Source organism: Alosa pseudoharengus, unplaced genomic scaffold (genome assembly GCF_046254945.1).
Source record: "Alosa pseudoharengus isolate Yale_2024_CS ecotype anadromous, Long Island Sound unplaced genomic scaffold, YU_APseudo_1.1 YU_APseudo_1.1_scf_17, whole genome shotgun sequence".
NCBI classification, from domain to species: Eukaryota; Metazoa; Chordata; class Actinopteri; order Clupeiformes; family Clupeidae; genus Alosa; species Alosa pseudoharengus.
The window spans coordinates 35,759,906-35,777,440 of record NW_027468640.1 but is presented as its reverse complement, the minus strand read 5'-3'; the positions used below and the strand labels follow the sequence as shown (position 1 = coordinate 35,777,440).

At 43.6% G+C, this 17,535-nt stretch overlaps 1 protein-coding gene across 4 annotated transcripts in view; it reads right to left on the bottom strand.

The window, feature by feature from the left end:
- Positions 1-17,535, bottom strand: part of LOC143128131 (disks large homolog 4) — a 74,567-nt gene that overhangs the window by 37,003 nt on the left and 20,029 nt on the right. Inside the window, exons 1-3 of one of the 4 annotated variants that reach the window (XM_076289797.1) lie at positions 8,852-8,968; positions 4,529-4,690; positions 585-635 (exon numbers count right to left, since the gene is read on the bottom strand). In XM_076289797.1, coding sequence (XP_076145912.1) covers positions 585-635; positions 4,529-4,690; positions 8,852-8,968 — 330 coding nt within the window. Of the gene's footprint in view, positions 1-584; positions 636-4,528; positions 4,691-8,851; positions 8,969-17,535 lie in introns of those variants that run through there. The other 3 variants (XM_076289798.1, XM_076289796.1, XM_076289799.1) reach the window with 3 other exon arrangements.

Below are 17,535 nucleotides of genomic sequence, written 5' to 3'. Positions count from 1 at the left end.
ATCTTAGCAATTTTCCATGGACAAAAACACAACGGCTAACTTGCTTTAGCTTGGGTCACATGTATCACCCTGAACCAATCATATCAGTTCTCTGACGTAACTGAACATTTGCTAACCTTAGCTTAGCATGAACGATTCTCATCCAATTAGGCTGTATGGAGAGGAACTGTCACTTGTCTCACAAAACAATATTTTTTTCATTATAGACCTTAGCAGGTGCTGTCATAATTGACTAGGCTGTGAGCAAGATGTTAAAGATCATAACAGTGGTAATTGAACTGAAAGGGTTTCAACTGGTTTCACAAAAATAGGAGTTTGCTTGGGATACTTCACCACTCCTCCTATAGAATTCCACTTAAAATAAAAGTCCAGGACCCACTGTCATTATGCTTTTTCAGCCAAAGATTGGAATCTCCCTTTTCAGATGATCTCTGTAGATACTGAAAAGCTCCAATGAGAGTCGAGGATAGCCAATCCAAGCAAAGGTGCAACACAAGACCCCATCTGGAGAAAATGACACCAGCGTGGTGACCGTGATTATGACATCACAATGGTAACATGCATCGCCATGGAGATAGCCTTACCAGAGTGGAGGTAGCGTAGTAAGGAGTTTGGCTGCCTGGTAACAACACGGGCTGCAACACAACACACACGGAGCAGAGGGCAGTTACACACCAGGGGCAAATTCACAGACACAAAGGGGGTAAATGAGAGACAGAGAAAGAGATGGGAAAACAGCAGAGGATGTTGGCAAACAGAAGGTGTGAAACTGTTACAGAGGAGAATGTAAGAGTTCAAAACGGCAGGTAAGGGGGCAAGAACACAAGGAGACTACAGGTACTGTAGAGACTACAGAGAAGGGGGAATAAATAGTGACACAGGAAAATGTAGACAGAGAGAAAGAAGATGTAGACAGAAGAGGGCCTTAACTCAGAAGAAACACTGCAACTACATAAGCAAAGACATCAAGGCTACCACATCAAGAGGAGCTCAGTTACACAAGGGAGAGTCACAATCACAGACAATGTATATAATTTACAGGAAATAAAGAATATAGAGTATGAGTTCAAATGACTGAACTAGTTCAACACACATAGGGGTGATCAAACACATCAATGAGCCAATATAAGGAGGATTAAACAGAACGGTGACTACACAATCTGTGAAGTACCAATGCAGCAGGAAACAAGACAAAAACGCACATGACTAACATTCTGGAGCTCAGCTACAGTTCCCTGGGCCGTTGGCAAATACAATAGTTGATGTTTCAACACACTGGGCAATTGGGGCAGTAGGTCTCCATACAAAGAGGGGGAGTGGAGAGAGGGGGGTAGTTCCACGCACAGAGATGCCTATGTGTGCACTGCTTTATGAGGTGTTGCTATATAATGACAACTGCTTTTGCACATGTGCACGTTACACAAGTATAACAAGTCATTTTCATTACAGCTGAATTACAGCATAAGTCTCATTATTATAGCCTCACCTCATACAATAGCAGCCAGTAATAACGCATTTATGAGCTATTATTTCATTACTGCTTGGTGCATTTCATTAGTGAATAATAGAGTTTTCATGATTGCACAGCTGTAAAATATAAATGCAATATAATCAATATTGTCAACATTAGGAGCATATTATCTGAACTGATACTGAATATGTTTATTATAGTCACTGCACTACCTTTAAACGTCTACGTTTTGTTGTGTCGTAAATGAAATAATAGCTCATAATTGTTCAATAAAAACTCCTTATCATATTCCATTCTGTTGTAAGTTCCATTTTGTAGTAAAGGGGCAATCTGTCAGACAGCCATATCAAGTTCAAGATCAAATCAAAGAAAATGTCAAATTTTCAAATTGACTGTGTTCCTTATTTCCTTCAAAATGGCTTCCAGAGAGTCCTGTTTGCCACCCACAAACTGACACTATAGCACTTTCACCAGCCAGATAGAGCATTTACAATGTATGTAATACATCTGTAAATAACATCTATAGAACATTACATTTGCATATGCAGCAGCTGTGGCTCAACCCTGAAACCCTTGCAGTGAAACAGATCATTAATATTCGATGACTGTGAAAAACCTGCATTCAAAAGCAATCAATTGGACTGCTGTCCATGGTGCTGAGAGTGAGTGAAGTTCCTAAGATGGCCAGAGGAGGGCAATTATGCTCTGCACAGTGCTTCCTCACAGTTGGCACTGACTTCAAATGAGACACACTTTATGTTCATGCCAAATACTTCACTTGGTCTCTCCATCTCTTAACATGTGACCAAAATAACCTTGGATTTTGTTCTATCATAAAAAGAAACGATAAAGACTTTATTTTATAATTTATAGAAAGTATTTACAGCCTCCCAGAAAGAGTGAAAGTGTTCATAGATACACATTCCACCTTTTATGTGTAAGGGTAATTATAGACACAAAAAACATGTAAACATGTATTTGCACCAAATAAATAAATACATATTTTCCATATGCTTATTGAAGGATTCACTGGCAGACAGCTTCCCATAGTAGTGTGTGTGTGTGTGTGTGTGTGTGTGTGTGTGTGTGTGTGTGTGTGTGTGTGTGTGTGTGTGTGTGTACTGAATCCAAACTGTCACACTGCCCCAGTCACACAAGCAGAGACGTGTGAGTCACTGACTCTTGGGTTGGGGGAGGAGAGGAGAGATTAGGCAAGGAGAGGAGAGGTGAGGCGAGGAGAGGAGAGGCAAGGAGAGGAGAGGAGAGGAGAGGAGAGGAGAAGAGAGGAGAGGAGAAGAGAGGAGAGGAGATTTACATTCTGTAAAGCGCCATGATACATGTGTTATGTTTTGGCGCTCTATAAGCACAATAAATTGAAATTGCAATTGAAATTGAGAGGAGAAGAGAGGAGAGGAGAGGAAAGGAGAGGAAAGGAGAGATGAGGCAAGGAGAGGAGAGGGGAGCAGAAGAGAGGAGAGGAGAGGAGATGCGAGGAGGAGAGGAGGAAAGGAGAGGAGGAAAGGAGAGGAGAAGCGAGGAGAGTCCGGGCCAGAGAGTCTGGGATTCCTCTCCCAACCCAGGAAGGCAAGGTCCGCTTGACGTCACAGCGACTTGGCCAGAATGCGGTGGTGACGGCCAACTTGGCGCGAGAGAGCCGCCATGCCAGATTGGACACACACTCGCTCACCCTTCCCCTGGTGTCCCGGGTGCATTACTCACACATGTTAGGCTCGCGCTGGAGACATGAGATAGCCCTAATTCCACCAGAGTGGGTCATCACTGGGGAACTCGACTAACTCGGCTGTCACAGCGTGACAAAAGGGGGCAGAGGAGTAAGGCTGAGAGTGGGCGCCGGCCGGGTCACGAGTCCCGTGCCAGAAGCTGGCTGTAGGGAGCTGGGCATGAGTCCAGTTTTACTCCTACTCTGCCGACGTGGACGCTCAGTCCACACCGTGTGCTCTCATTTGTAAATCCTTAACTAAATGAAAACATATCTACGGAATGAAGTATTTATGTATCTGTAAATATATATGTTTCTGTGAATCTTTCTGCAAACACAGCTTGCTTTTGTGGCTCTGTGACTAAGGATGGCAACATTGCTAGCCCACTGTAACATATGCTGTTCTATGCGTTCCCTATGTGCAATGCCACCCGCACCCCTCTCTAGTCTTCAATTAACTGGTGCAGGTCTAGCCATGACTTAATGTCACATTTCTAAGCAGAACGTGCTGATGCTTAATCCAGCTGTGGGAACGCCAGACGAACGCAGCTGGGGGTGGTGCCATACCACTCATCACAGCGGGATCTCAGCAGGCCTGACCTTTGACCTCCCAGCCCCTGCTGTCTTATCTCCAGTGCATCTAAGGATTCCACTGCGTGGGACTGGTCTGTGTATATGCATCACAATGGGTGTCTGGGCTCTCTACTGTGTGCATGTGAGTACAAGAGAGAGAGAGAGAGAGAGAGAGAGAGAGAGAGAGAGAGAGAGAGAGAGAGAGAGAGAGAGAGAGAGAGAAAGAGAGAGAGACAGAGAAAAAGAAAGAGGGTGAAAGAGAGATATGTTGTATTTGTGTGTGTGTGTGGGTGTGTGTGAGAGAGAGAGAGAGAGTGTGTGTGTGTGTGTGTGTGTGTGTGTGTGTGTGTATGTGCATGTTTGTAAATGGGTGCATGTGTTCCTAAACCTTACTCTTCATCTTAAGAAAAACTGCCAAAAGGCAGAGCAGCATACTGTATCTTTGGGCTGCTGTGCTTTAGAAGGCTTAAATCATCCACATGGCACAGTTACAAAGGCAGCAGCAAACTTGTCAATCATTTCCGCATAGAAATCATTCACATCAAATAATGTATTAGCAACAATCGTACATGCATATGGATAAAAAACAAGATCTTATTGCAAACACATTCCAAACACACACATTAAGCACTGGACAGAGAGACTGTGTTTCCATTTGATAGTGCATGTGTGTGTGTGTGTGTGTGTGTGTGTGTGTGTGTGTGTGTGTGTGTGTGTGTGTGTGTACAGGTCTGTGTGAGGTTTTTGGGATCAGTCGGCCTTACCTTGCTAGGCGATAGGTGTGTATGAGATGCGTAGCCGTGGAGACCGTCGATTGGAGCGTGACCAGAGTCGCTGAGGTGCAGAAGCTCTCCACTCTTTCCCGGAGTCAGGTGGGCCGGACTATGCTCCAGTGGTGGAGTCTCCTCATCTTGGTAACGGTACTTCTGCAGGGAGACAGACAGAGAAGCCATTTAGAGAGCAGGCAAAGTCCTTTTAGGCAAGTCCCTCCACTCAGCGGCCATATTGCAATGCTTTTCGGGCAATTATCGGGCATCTATTTCGGGTACAACTGCGCGTGCACAATGCTTCACGAATCACGACACACCAACCTCGCTCCAGCTGCGAGATCACATGATTGGCATGATGTATTCACATGTCAACTTTTGGCGACGGAAGGGGCGGAACATCTGTAGACGACTGCCATGTTTGCGTTACAAACTAACCCCTTACATTTCTATGGGAGATTCTTTGAGTGCTGTGTCTCTTCATTAGAAAGTCTCTGAAGCAAGTCAGGGATGTTTTTATCCATTATCGTGCTCAGGAGAGACTCAGTGAGAACTCTACATTTAAAAAAAAAAAAAAAAAAAAAAAAAACATGCAATAAACATACACACACCACGTAGACGGCAGAGAAGAGAGAGAACTGCAAAGGAATATGTCTAACACACACACCGGCGCGCACACACAAACACGCACGCACACACACACACACACACAGATCATTTATTACCAGTCCCAGGGCCTCACATGACCCATTCCCAAAAAGAGGTGATTTATGTCTGTAATCAGCCAGTTAATAGCACCTGTGCCTGTGTGTGTGTGTGTGTGTGTGTGTGCGCGCGCCTGTGTGTGTGTGTGTGTGTGTGTGTGTGTGTGTGTGTGTAGGGGGGGGACCTGATAAATGTGTAGAATGGTAATCAAGACTGTATTTAACACACACACACACTCATACACACACACACACACACACACACACACACACACACACACAGGCTGATATTCATGCATCCCGGTCTGCAGCAAATTCCTGGAGCCATCTCCCCTATTTTATCACTCTGAAACTCTGCCAAGCAATGATGGGAGAGGCGGGGGGAGGGGGGAGGGCTAAAAAGTAATTCTCTGCCTTTTCTAGCCGCTGTGATCGTAGCTCTCTGAGGGTTTAAGAGATTACAGGAGGTTCACACACACACACACACACACACAAACACTTGGCTTTGGCCAACGAAATTTTAGGGCTGCTGCTAGCAAAAATGATAGCAAAAATACAGGTATAATTGCATATTTCGTCTACTTATAATTCACATGACATATGGGTGCAAAAAACAGTGATGATGTCATAATGCTGTCCACACAGTGCTGATGTCATAATGCCTTCTCTATCCCAAAAGCAGAGCACCCCACTCTTCTGAGGCTTCGTGGCACGCTTCAGCATCCCTATCGAGCCTAGCCTACTTCATGACCACAAACCACCAGGAGCGTGCAAATACCCGACAACTGACAAATTACGTGTCAGCAGACTAAAATGTATGCCGAAGCATATTCAGAAGGCCATGAAATTCACTTTGACCAATGTACCACAATGATAAACCCTACTTATCTCCTCTGTATCACTGGCTCAGTGGAAGATTCATTAGTCATCATAACCCATTCGTATTACTTCTCAGTGCCGGCTCCCCCTAACCTTTTATGAAGCGCTATCAAACAATAATGGGGCCTCATTTATGTTAATATGGTTATAGTTCTTAGCAGATGCTTTTGTCCAAAGTAGATGCTTTTGCCTAAAGCAACTTACAATGACATCAATAAACATTACATTAACATTACAATTAACAGTTTATAGTCATGTAGCCTAAATAAATAACATATCAATATTAGTAATAGAGTAAATAAAATTTAACAGACAACAACAAACACAAAAAACACAACTCTGTAAGAATTAATTAGTTAGATACTAGGTCAATCGATTATCTTTATCGATTATCGATTGTCTTTAGAAGCTTGAAGATAGCAAGGTGCAGATCTGGGAAGTGTCCTGTAAGCCACAGTGAGGACTTTATTTCTGAGGAATTTAATTCTGGCTGCTATAGGCTGCTCTGTTAGAAAACTAACAGAGTTGCATGTGTCCTCTTTGGCTGATTAAACACTAGACATGCTGCTGCATACTGAATCATCCATAATGGTCTCACTACACAAGCAGCTAAGCCAGCTAAAAATCCATTGCAATAGTCCAGTTTGAAAAGAACTACGGCCTGCTGAAGAAGTTGTGTGGCATATTGTGTGAGATAAGGTCTAATCTTCCAAATATTGTATAGGATAAATCAACATGACTTTGTGACTTTGAGACTTGAATTACATTTAAGTTATCTACCACTCTTCTAAATGTCTAGTTAATAATGGTTTTAGAGCTTTATAACTATGGCTAATAGTCACACTAACCAATTTATCCTGCAATGATCCTTTCTCCAAAAAGAAAACTCATGACAACTGACAGTTGATATGGAATACAATACAGCAGGTCCTTCAATTCAGTGACAAGCAAAAAAGTAAATTAAATTAAAAAAAAAAGATTCAACATTGACTAAATACAATTATTTGTAGACATAATTCTATTGTGACACATCTCATACTGATAACAATATTAACTTTTTTGATGTGTTGTGATGCATCTATGATGTCAAACTCTATTGTGATAATCACATCATGACATAGAAAGAGTGGTTCTGTGATGTTGCAGTGTTCTAAAAATGCATTTGAACATCACAATGTCATAACAGAAGGTCTCCGTGGAGATACTAAGGTCTGGCAAATGCTGCTTTAGGAAATTACTCTGTTCACACAACATCAACAGAGCATGACACTTCATATGACACAAGCACACACACACACACACATGCAGAGAGAGAGGAGAGAGAGAGAGAGAGAGAGAGAGAGAGAGAGAGAGAGAAGAACTGTCATAATATGACTTGGTTTGGCACATCTTGTAGTGTGTGTGTGTGTGTGTGTGTACATGTGTGTGCGTGGACTGTATCTGAGTGGGTATGCCTGTGAGTTAGGTCATGCTGTCTCTCACATTCATGTCAAAGTGTCATAATTTACATCTGGCCAATTCTATCACCAAAAACAAACACACACACACACACACACACACACACACACGCACACACACACACACACACACACATTGCTCAGAGACAGACGACCATGGACCATGCTGTGTGGCACCTGGCAGTACCCCCATTTACATTAAAATGGTTTGGTCCTGGTGGTCAGCCAATGAATATATAGGAGCTAAGACAGGCAATTTGACCATGCTCCAGTTTCCATGCCATTTCCGGTCATATCATACAATGGCCTTGTGCCAACAGGTGAACTTAAGTTAGTGTGTCATTGTGTGTTGTGGGTGTGTTTGTGAGTGTGTGAATGTGTCTTTATGAGTATGTGTGTGTATGTGTGTGTGCACACTGCACAGAGGATCTGGTTTCAGTGTGAGTGTGTTTGTGAGTGAGTGTGTGTGTGTGTGAGAGAGAGAGAGAGAGAGAGAGAGAGAGAGAGAGAATGTTGATGAGATGAGAACAGACTAAGAAGAAGAAGAGAAAAAGGCCATAAGATATATGAGGTCTGTTAGAAGATGTGAGGCTGCCTTTTTTATCATTACTTATGCAAGAGTAGGCCTATGCTAAGCTTTGACACAGACAGACAGACAGACAGACAGACAGACAGACTTATCCAACTTCATCTTGAGAGATCCACGGCTGGCAGGAGCGCAATTATTTGCGCGGGCCGGCTCAATAATGAGGTTCCCTGCACGCAAACATCCAACTGCGAATAATTGGTCCTAAAAAACGTAAACACACATACACGTGTAAAACGCAGCCCTACACGCAGAAATGGAACACTGATAACTGAACAATAGCGGATTAAGGGAGAGGGTCACGTTATTTGAACTGACTAGATGACACATTGAGATTAAAGGGGCGCGCGGGCAGAGAAATCTCGCTGGCCACGGATAATGGAGCTCAGATGAGACGGGAATGTGGACTAATTCAAATTCAACCCCCTGACGCTCGGCGAGTGCGCTGCGATCACGTTTCATTTGCGTTTCCGCATGGCCACGTCTCACGCCTCGCGGCCTCCCTAGCCCCTTCTGCCTCCCGTTCAAAGCAGAAAGGCGAGCCATAAAGGGGAGAGAGAAAGAGAGAGCCCACAACATGCATGTGTGCTCGGCTTCACGCTCGCCCGCTCGTTTGCACGCGCGCGTTCGTGCGCAACTACACTTTACACACACGCACACACAACAATAAAGAGTGGACGACACACCGGCTTACCTTGCAGCCAAACACGAGCGATAGGGTCCGGTTGCTACAGACCACCTTACACTGACACATTACCGGCGAAAAGCACTTGCAGCGCCGCTCCGGTGGAGACATCCGAGCGACGCCCATCAACAAGCATAAGAGCCAAAGGTCCAAACGCGGCAAGGCAGCAGGGTGAGTTGGTAGCCCTTTGGAAGCAAGACACTGCCTTTACACCCGGTAACCGATAGCCCTTGGTATGCACGAGGCGGGTGGTCTACTACGCGCAGTCTGTAACGTGAGTTCAGCGTTGGCACTTGTCCTGGAGATGCTGCCAGTACCGATGGGACTTCAAGTTCACTGTTGCGCGCTCCTCCAACAGGTAAACATTAATATCTGAGTATAAAATATACGAGTTTAAAATGTATAAAAAGATTGCTGTCCATAAGGCGGTGTGGTTTCTTCATTCCCTAGTCCTTTTCATCTTTCTGGCGGTCCCGTCTTCTCTCATTTTCCCCAGTCGTTCCCTTGCCGTCTCTCTCCTCCCCCTTTCTCCCTCTCCCTGTCCTCTCTCTCTCAAGCAGAATTTCGATATCATACCAACAGAACGTTAAATCAAGTGTTCTACCGTAAAGGCGTGGCTATAAGCGCAATTTGAGCTTGGCTGGAGACAGGCACTGTGTCTGGAAAAGAACGATACAGACAGATATATAGAGAGCGATAAATAGATTTTAAAAATAAAAATGTAAATGGACTTATAGACATATTATGCCGATAGTAGATGCTGCCAGTGAACAGACCTCAAATTAGATGATAACATGGTGCAGGTGGATGTGGGGGAAAAAGAGGATGAGGATAATGTACAGTTAGGAGGTTAGCGCGCGAAACATCCATATCTTTCGGTGCGACATGACATATGCTGTTAGCCTAAACGTACAAATGTCCTAAGTGTCCGTATCAAGCAACAGATACACATGACCGTCCGATCGAGCACGCGCGCATGCACGCACAGCTGGGAATGCTTACCGCAGGATCGCTGCACCTAGTGCCTCTTGTCTTGCTCTTATCACCTTTCCTTCCCTCCGATTAGAAGGTCGGGTCGAAGTAAAATGCCCCAATTTTGGGCTCTCTCTCTCTTTTTCTTCTTTCCTCTTCCTCTTCGTTTCTATATCTTTCTCTGTCTATCTTGTTCTCTCCTTGAGCCTCAACAATGTCCTCGTGCCTCTCTCTTCGTTTAACGGGATCAATCTTTCACCTGTCGGCACGAGCTATTAAGTAATTTCAGCGGGGGAGACGGTATCGACTCGTGCCACATGCTGGCAAAACGGGTCTAAGAACTGAACGCGTCTCTATGGGAAGACAGGGCAGAGATTCCGAAACCAATGCCCCCTGGCGGCTAACGACCACACTGGCTAAACGGAAGCGAAGATAGCTTAACGCCTTAACTCCCGGTAGGCAGCGGTAAATTAAACTTAATCTGGTACACAATTTAACAGGTACAGATAGAAGCATCTTACTACATATCAAGATCCAACAGTTCTACATATTGCCGTCAAACAAAGCTTGGAGTAACTCTATTGAAGGAAGGCTACACTGAAAATCTAATTGATCTGAGCATTATGCTCAACAGGTTAGGATAACAGAACACAGAGGATTTCAACTAATCAAGAACATGATTATCTCTGGATTTTCTATCATGATGGACATGATGGTTTTTAAGTCTGGACAAGATCAGACTTCAGTAAACCATTTTCAGACCAACTTCAAACCAACTTCAGAGGGATTCAGACCTAGTTCAGCTTGCTGAATAACCTCAGACATTTGCCAGGCTGGTTTCATTCATTGATTGCATTCACAAAGACTGAATGACTGAATCAAAAGAGATGTCTCTCTCTTTCTCTCTCTCTCTCTCTCTCTCTCTCTCTCTCTCTCTCTCTCTCTCTCTCTCTCTCTCACTCACACACACCACATCACACAGTCCAACCACGTACGCAGGGAGAAAACATTTGTTCCAAGGTCACCTCCACCGTTACATCTGATTTCCTGTTTCCTACCACCTCTTTTTGCACCCCACCACCCCCTCCCTCCCTCTCTCCCTCTCTCCACCCCCTCCCTCCCTCTCTCCCTCTGCCCCCTCGCTCCCTCACTCCTCTCACCATTGATCACTTAGTGTCCTTCCTCATTCATAGAAAATGTCTGACTCAGATTTCACTCCTACAAGAACAATTCAGAATAATAACACAGCTCCAACACACACACACACACACACACACACACACACACACACACACACACACACACACAGAGAGAAAGAGGCACATACACATGCACACACAGCAGATAAAGGATAGTTCGCCCCTACAGACATAAAGAGGTCATCAACCCTCATGCACTTGATTAAATCAAAGAGAGACGAGTGGAAAGAGACAGAAGCGGAGAGAAAGAGAGAGGGGGATAAGGGAACAGACAGAAGGAGAGAAGCACACTTATCCATTGGGTGGAAGACAAAGGCCATTTCATTATCATTCAGGAGCCGTGGAGCCCGGAGGACAGAGGCTTCTCTGTATGTGGCCACACACAATCCAAACACACACACACAAGCATGGTCACTTAAGACGCGCGCACACACACACACACACATACACACACACAAACCATCGTATCACACTGAGAATTACACACATACACACACACACACACATACACACACACAAACCATCTTGTCACACTGAGAATCACACACACACACACACACACACCATCGTGCCACATTGAGAATCACACAAATACTCACACAGAGACACACACACACACATAGTTACTTAAGACACATGCTCACAAACACTCACACACACACACTATTCCTGTCTCTCTTTCTCTTTCTGTCTCTCTCTCTAACACACACACACACACACACACAATTGAAAAGACCCTCACATTTTGGCACAGGGGTAGATAAGCATTGCTTATCTAGATTTCTTGGTAGTCAGCATTAACACTGTCAACAACTCAAGCAATTTGATACCCTAGTAAGTCCCCCTGCCTGAACACAGTCAATGAACAGCTAATACATCCTGCGTTACAGGATAATTCTACAACACTATAACACCATTATTCTACTTTTATACTACAGTATGTGTGCATCATCATCATCGTTGTTGTTGTTGCTGTTTTTGTCTCAAGCCTGTTGAAACCAAGCGATCACATCAATGACAGCACACTCTTGACGCTATACTACAGCATCCATTTAATATGCCTCTTGAGACTCCTCCTCTCCTCCTCGGGTGCTGAACGGAGTGCTGCTTTCTGCCTCCAGCTTGGGTGTGTAGCAGGCTGCTGCCAGGTAATATTGCTAGTACATAGTAGACAGGAGCTAGTAGATGAGCCTTGGGTTCTGAATATAAGAATGTTGTCGTTTATCAAAGTGGGTGTGACAGTGATTACCCAGAGGGCTGCAGAGAGGCCGGTTTGCCTGCAGACTGATCCAGACTGATGCACTTAATATGCTTGCCTCAGTGTTAGCAGGGTAGCTCATGCAGTCTTAAACACCAACTCTAATACATTGAAGTAACTCACTTAAGATCAATACAATCAGGAAGCCCATTTACATCTACACCGATGCAACACAGATGCATACGCAGCAAACACAAACACACTTACACTCACAGACACACACACAAGACACACACATACTCTCAAGCTATGGAGCAATGCAGTGTGTAACCTCTCTGAAGTAAAATGCAAATTAACAGGAATGATGCAAGTGCTTCTGCAAATCAATATTTCATTAACAATACAATTAGGTCATTTCATGAATTAGTTTGAGGTTTTTTTTTAATTTCCTTCCTCTTTCACTCACTTCATCTCTCCCTCTATGTGTGTGTGTGTGTGTGTGTGTGTGTATGTGTGTGTGTATGCTAAAAGAGTCCAGTCTTGATCTGTCCAAAGCAATGCCCCTGGGAGTGGTCACCCAAAATAAATAGTGTGCTAGAAAGACAAACCAGCTCCTCTGTGCACACACATACGCATGCACACACACACACACACACAGACACACACATATACACACAAACACATGCACACACACACACAAACACATATGCACACAAACACATGCGCACACACACACACACAGCAATCCAGCCAGAAGGAGAAACCGCAGGTATGACATGGTTCCCTAGCACAGAAATCATAACAGACATAAACACATACAAACAAGCCTTGGAGAAATAGGTTTGAAACAATAAGGACCAATAAGCACGTTTCTTACACACAAAGGACTAAAAAAGCCACTTCCCCCTCGGTCATTACATGATTTGTTTTGATATATTTGGTATTTGACAGCTACTTGGAACAGTATCTATGGAATTACTTCCTTCAGGCCTGTCATAGCAAACAGAGTCGCCGCTGGTATTATCAAGAGATGGTTTGCCTTTCAGTACCATCGACAGCGACAGCTGGGCATTGTCTGTCCACCAACAAGAAATGATCCTCGCACACACACACACACACACACACACACACACACACACACACACTTAGATATAGACACAAGACCCATACTCTTTTTTTCAACACCTTTTAATGAATGCATTGATTCACTTCAGTACAACGGACAGCGCACATCCAAACAAACCTGTTTAAATACGTTCTCTTGCCGACTGCACAATAACAACAACAAGTAATAGAGATCAACATGTTCAGCTTAAAGTACACACACACACACACACACACACACACACACACACACACACACACACAGACACACAGACAGACAGTGAGAGAAAGAGAGTAGATAAGAATATACCACACAAACATGTACCATTCAGTACTTTAAAAAGTCTCTAATTAAATGCACGGCCTAGTTCAGTTTCACTTTACCTTTTGTGCTCATGACTGACAACAATTAACCATGTGTTAGAGCAAGGAGGAGTGTCTTTTTTTAAAAATACTGAATGGATCCTAGAATGATTACAATTGCGGCCTTTACCTTAACCAGTCATGGGCCGTACGTCTGCACTATGGGCAGTGGACACAATGAACTCACAAACAATGACAAACACAGAGAAAGTAAAACAAGCAAAAAATACACCAGCCGCATGCTGGGAGAGTATCCCAGGTCAGATCACACATAACAAACTGACACACACACACACACACACACATACATTCACACATTTACACATAGATTAAGCTATACCTATAAATATCCTTTAATATTGTTTAGGATAATGGATATTTTTTTCTTCTTGTGGAGCATGCAGTTGCATGTTGTGTCCACAGCGAGACAGCAGAGAGCCAGAGATGGGCTGAGTTCAGCATTCCGCTCAGGCTGGACTGCGGTTTAGCCCACCTCCACAAGACCATGATGTCATCGAGCGGATGGAGGGGAGGTGGTGCTAGGGGCAAGGAACTGGGGGGGGGGGGGGGGTGGGTTGAGGAGTTCTGAGAGCCGACAGACCCCTTAGACATCCAACAACACTGAGTCTGTGATGGTTTTTACAACGGTTTTTACAAAAGATGTAGCCAACATTCATTCAAATATATCTCTCTCTCTCACACACACACTCAGTTAGAGGGTTAAAGGGTTGTTTGGATACACACACCCAAAAGCCTAGTGTGATTTCTCTAATGGTTTCTACCTTGCTGTTATGGCAATGGGATAGAGCAATCAATCAAGCTGATTCTTAGAATGTTTGTAAAACGTTCTCCTCTAAGGTGCTTTGCCCAGTCACAGAATGTAAATCCATAATTACACAACACCCCTTGAAACACTGGATGAAAAAAAATTGACACACTTACACTAAGGGCCCTATCTTACACCCAACACAGTGATGATTTTTCCGTCAAGCGCTCAAGTTCACAAGCTGTCAAATGCCACTAAAAATGATAATGCTACTGACCAAGAAAAACTTGCTTTGTCTAAAGTGAACGGCTCATGTGATAGGCTGCGCAAAGCACAGGTTTTTATTTGGGGCAGGCTTATATTCGGGCCATTATTTATTATTAGGCTTCTGTTGTAGAATTTTATTCTTAGAAATAAAGTAGGCTAAAAGGCTACTCATAAAATAACAACTTGCCAGACACGCCTTCATGAACAAAAACACATTAGTGTAGATAACAGCAAGTTAAGGATATATTTTCTAACGTGTTTTATTGTGAGACATGCATTTCGTTTGGAGCGGCTACAGGCTATCAAAAGCAGAAGATTTTCATTTTGGTTTGGTATTTAATTTACTTTTGGACTGTTTAATATTGCTAAATGTTGGGACTGATAGACACTGAAATCTGGGGTGTATTTGATGGTTTACTATTAAATTTCATGTAGTTGAAAGAGTGTCGGATTTCCACCCGCTTATTGCGAGACAAGGCAGCCGCTTTTATTTCATTGAACGTGCGCTGTGCTTTAATGGAAATCTTATTGCGTAACCAAGTAGCCTAAATTGAGTTATTTTTTAATGATGTATGATTTAGGCCTAGCCTAGTAGGTTGGAATACATCGCGGCAACAATTGTGTTTAAATATAGTAGGCCTAGTAACTGCTTCAGCCTGAGTGACATGTTGGAGACTTTTCATTGGCAACAGTAGGCTTGCAACTTAATAGGCAAGCGGCCTATTAAGCCAAGAGCTATTTTCTTTCATTGAGTTAAATCGAAACAATGCCTTCTAGTGCTCGTGGACTGATAGCTCGACTGGTAGCCAACTACTTCCCTGGCTTGTATTTGGGAGCCGGCCTTTATTTGTCCGAATCGACCACGACCCGGCTATTATCTGAGGCCCGGCTATAAATAGAATCCCGGCCATAATTTGAGGATTTGCAGTATTCATATTTACCCGGCTTAGTGTGGACAGGACCATACAAATACAGAACTGTAAATATACCAACAAAAAAACACTCAAAATATTACACTGTCATGTAATTTTGGGGTAAAAGCGAAGGACAGTTAGATTCCTCCCAGCATGCATTGCATCATATGTGCTGACATCTTCAATCTGTATCATAGCCAGCTCTGTGTCTATCCCAGCATCCTCTATTTTTACTACAGATAACAACCACAACTATTCCATTAAAGGGGTATTCATCAATCCTAGCCAAAAGAGTTATAAATATTTCAGCTCAACAGCAAATCAAATACACCCGTCCCTCTCATGCTCTGGATACAATATTGTTGATTGGTTGGAGTTTATAGCTACTGTAGGTCTGAGCCCCTTTGTTTGCTTCCTGTTTACAAAATCAGGACAGTGGATTTACAGAACACTACAGAACAGGCTACTACACTGTGTGGCCACCCAGAGGATTGAGAGGAGAGCTATAGAGTTATAATTCAATAAATGAACTGCATTGTGGGAATACTGCAAAGGGGATGTGAACCCACACCAACATCCCAGAGCTGCATGTCTGTAAGTGATCTGCACCTTTTGCAGCTTAATACACTCTCTAACTTACCAATAAACACACACACACACACAATCAGACATGCCGGGATGTACACACACATACCACATACAAAGATTAAATGTATGTTGTCCGTTATTTTTCACTTTCACTAACTTTTTCTGTATGAGTCATGGCCAAACACAGTGCATGACACAATCTCCCTTCTCCTTTTGTGATGTTTCTGTGTGTGTGTGTGCGTGTGTGTGTGTCTGTGTGTGTGTGTGTGTGAGTGTGTGTGTGTGTGCCCACGCTGCAGGTCACTAAGAGCCCCTTCGCTCCATCTCTTCATTCCTTTCCCACGCTCTCTTTCTCTCTCTCGGCTCTCTCTCTTTTCCGTTCATTAGCTGCCACTCATCTTTCAACCGCCCTTTCATCTTTATCGCCATCTCTCTACTTTCTCTCTCTCTCTCTCTCACTCTCTCACTCTCTCACACACACACACACTAACTCACTCTCTCCCTCTCAATCTTTCATCCCTCCTTCCATCTTCCTGGGTTTCATTTTTATTCTGTCCACGAAGCCTCGGCCCGGTTGCCATGGAAACTATCGGGCTCAGATGGCCTGGTTGCTAGGCAACTGACATCACCAGTAAGGAGACGATGAAGATAGAAAAGAAGCAAATGAACAGAAAGAGGGAGGGGCTTGAGATTTATGAATGTGTGTGTCTGTGTCACTGAGGACATGTGCAGTGTGTGTGTGTGTGTGTGTATGTGTGTGTGTGTGTCTGTAAGTATAGATGACTGAGTGTAATTTCCATGTTTCCATAAAATGGCCTTGTGAAAAACACTGAAGAAGAGACAAAGAAAATATTAAAGATGGGGAGAATGGACAGAGAGAAAGACAGAGAGAGAGAGAGAGAGAAATATACTGTACTTGACAAACTCTGGGATTGTCTGATGTTAAAAAATATGGCTCAAAAATGTATCATTCATTATTTCGCTCTCTGACACACATACACACACACACACACACACACAGTCACTCATATGCACATGTGCCTGCCACACACGTGCCACCCGGGCACATGTGTCCTCCTCCAGTGTGTACACACTCTCACACACACATTTACAGGTAGTCCATAAACATTATTCACATTTCCTTGTCCATGCATGCTGACACGACAGTCACATTCATGACATCTTTCTAAAGGTGCATTTGGTGGTTTCATCATCAAAATCTTAAAAACACACAATTCTAGGTTTGCTCTCATATCATTCTGGAGGCACACATTACAACAAAGACAGCATTCCACAATTTCTGTTCAGAGTGTATTGTGTAT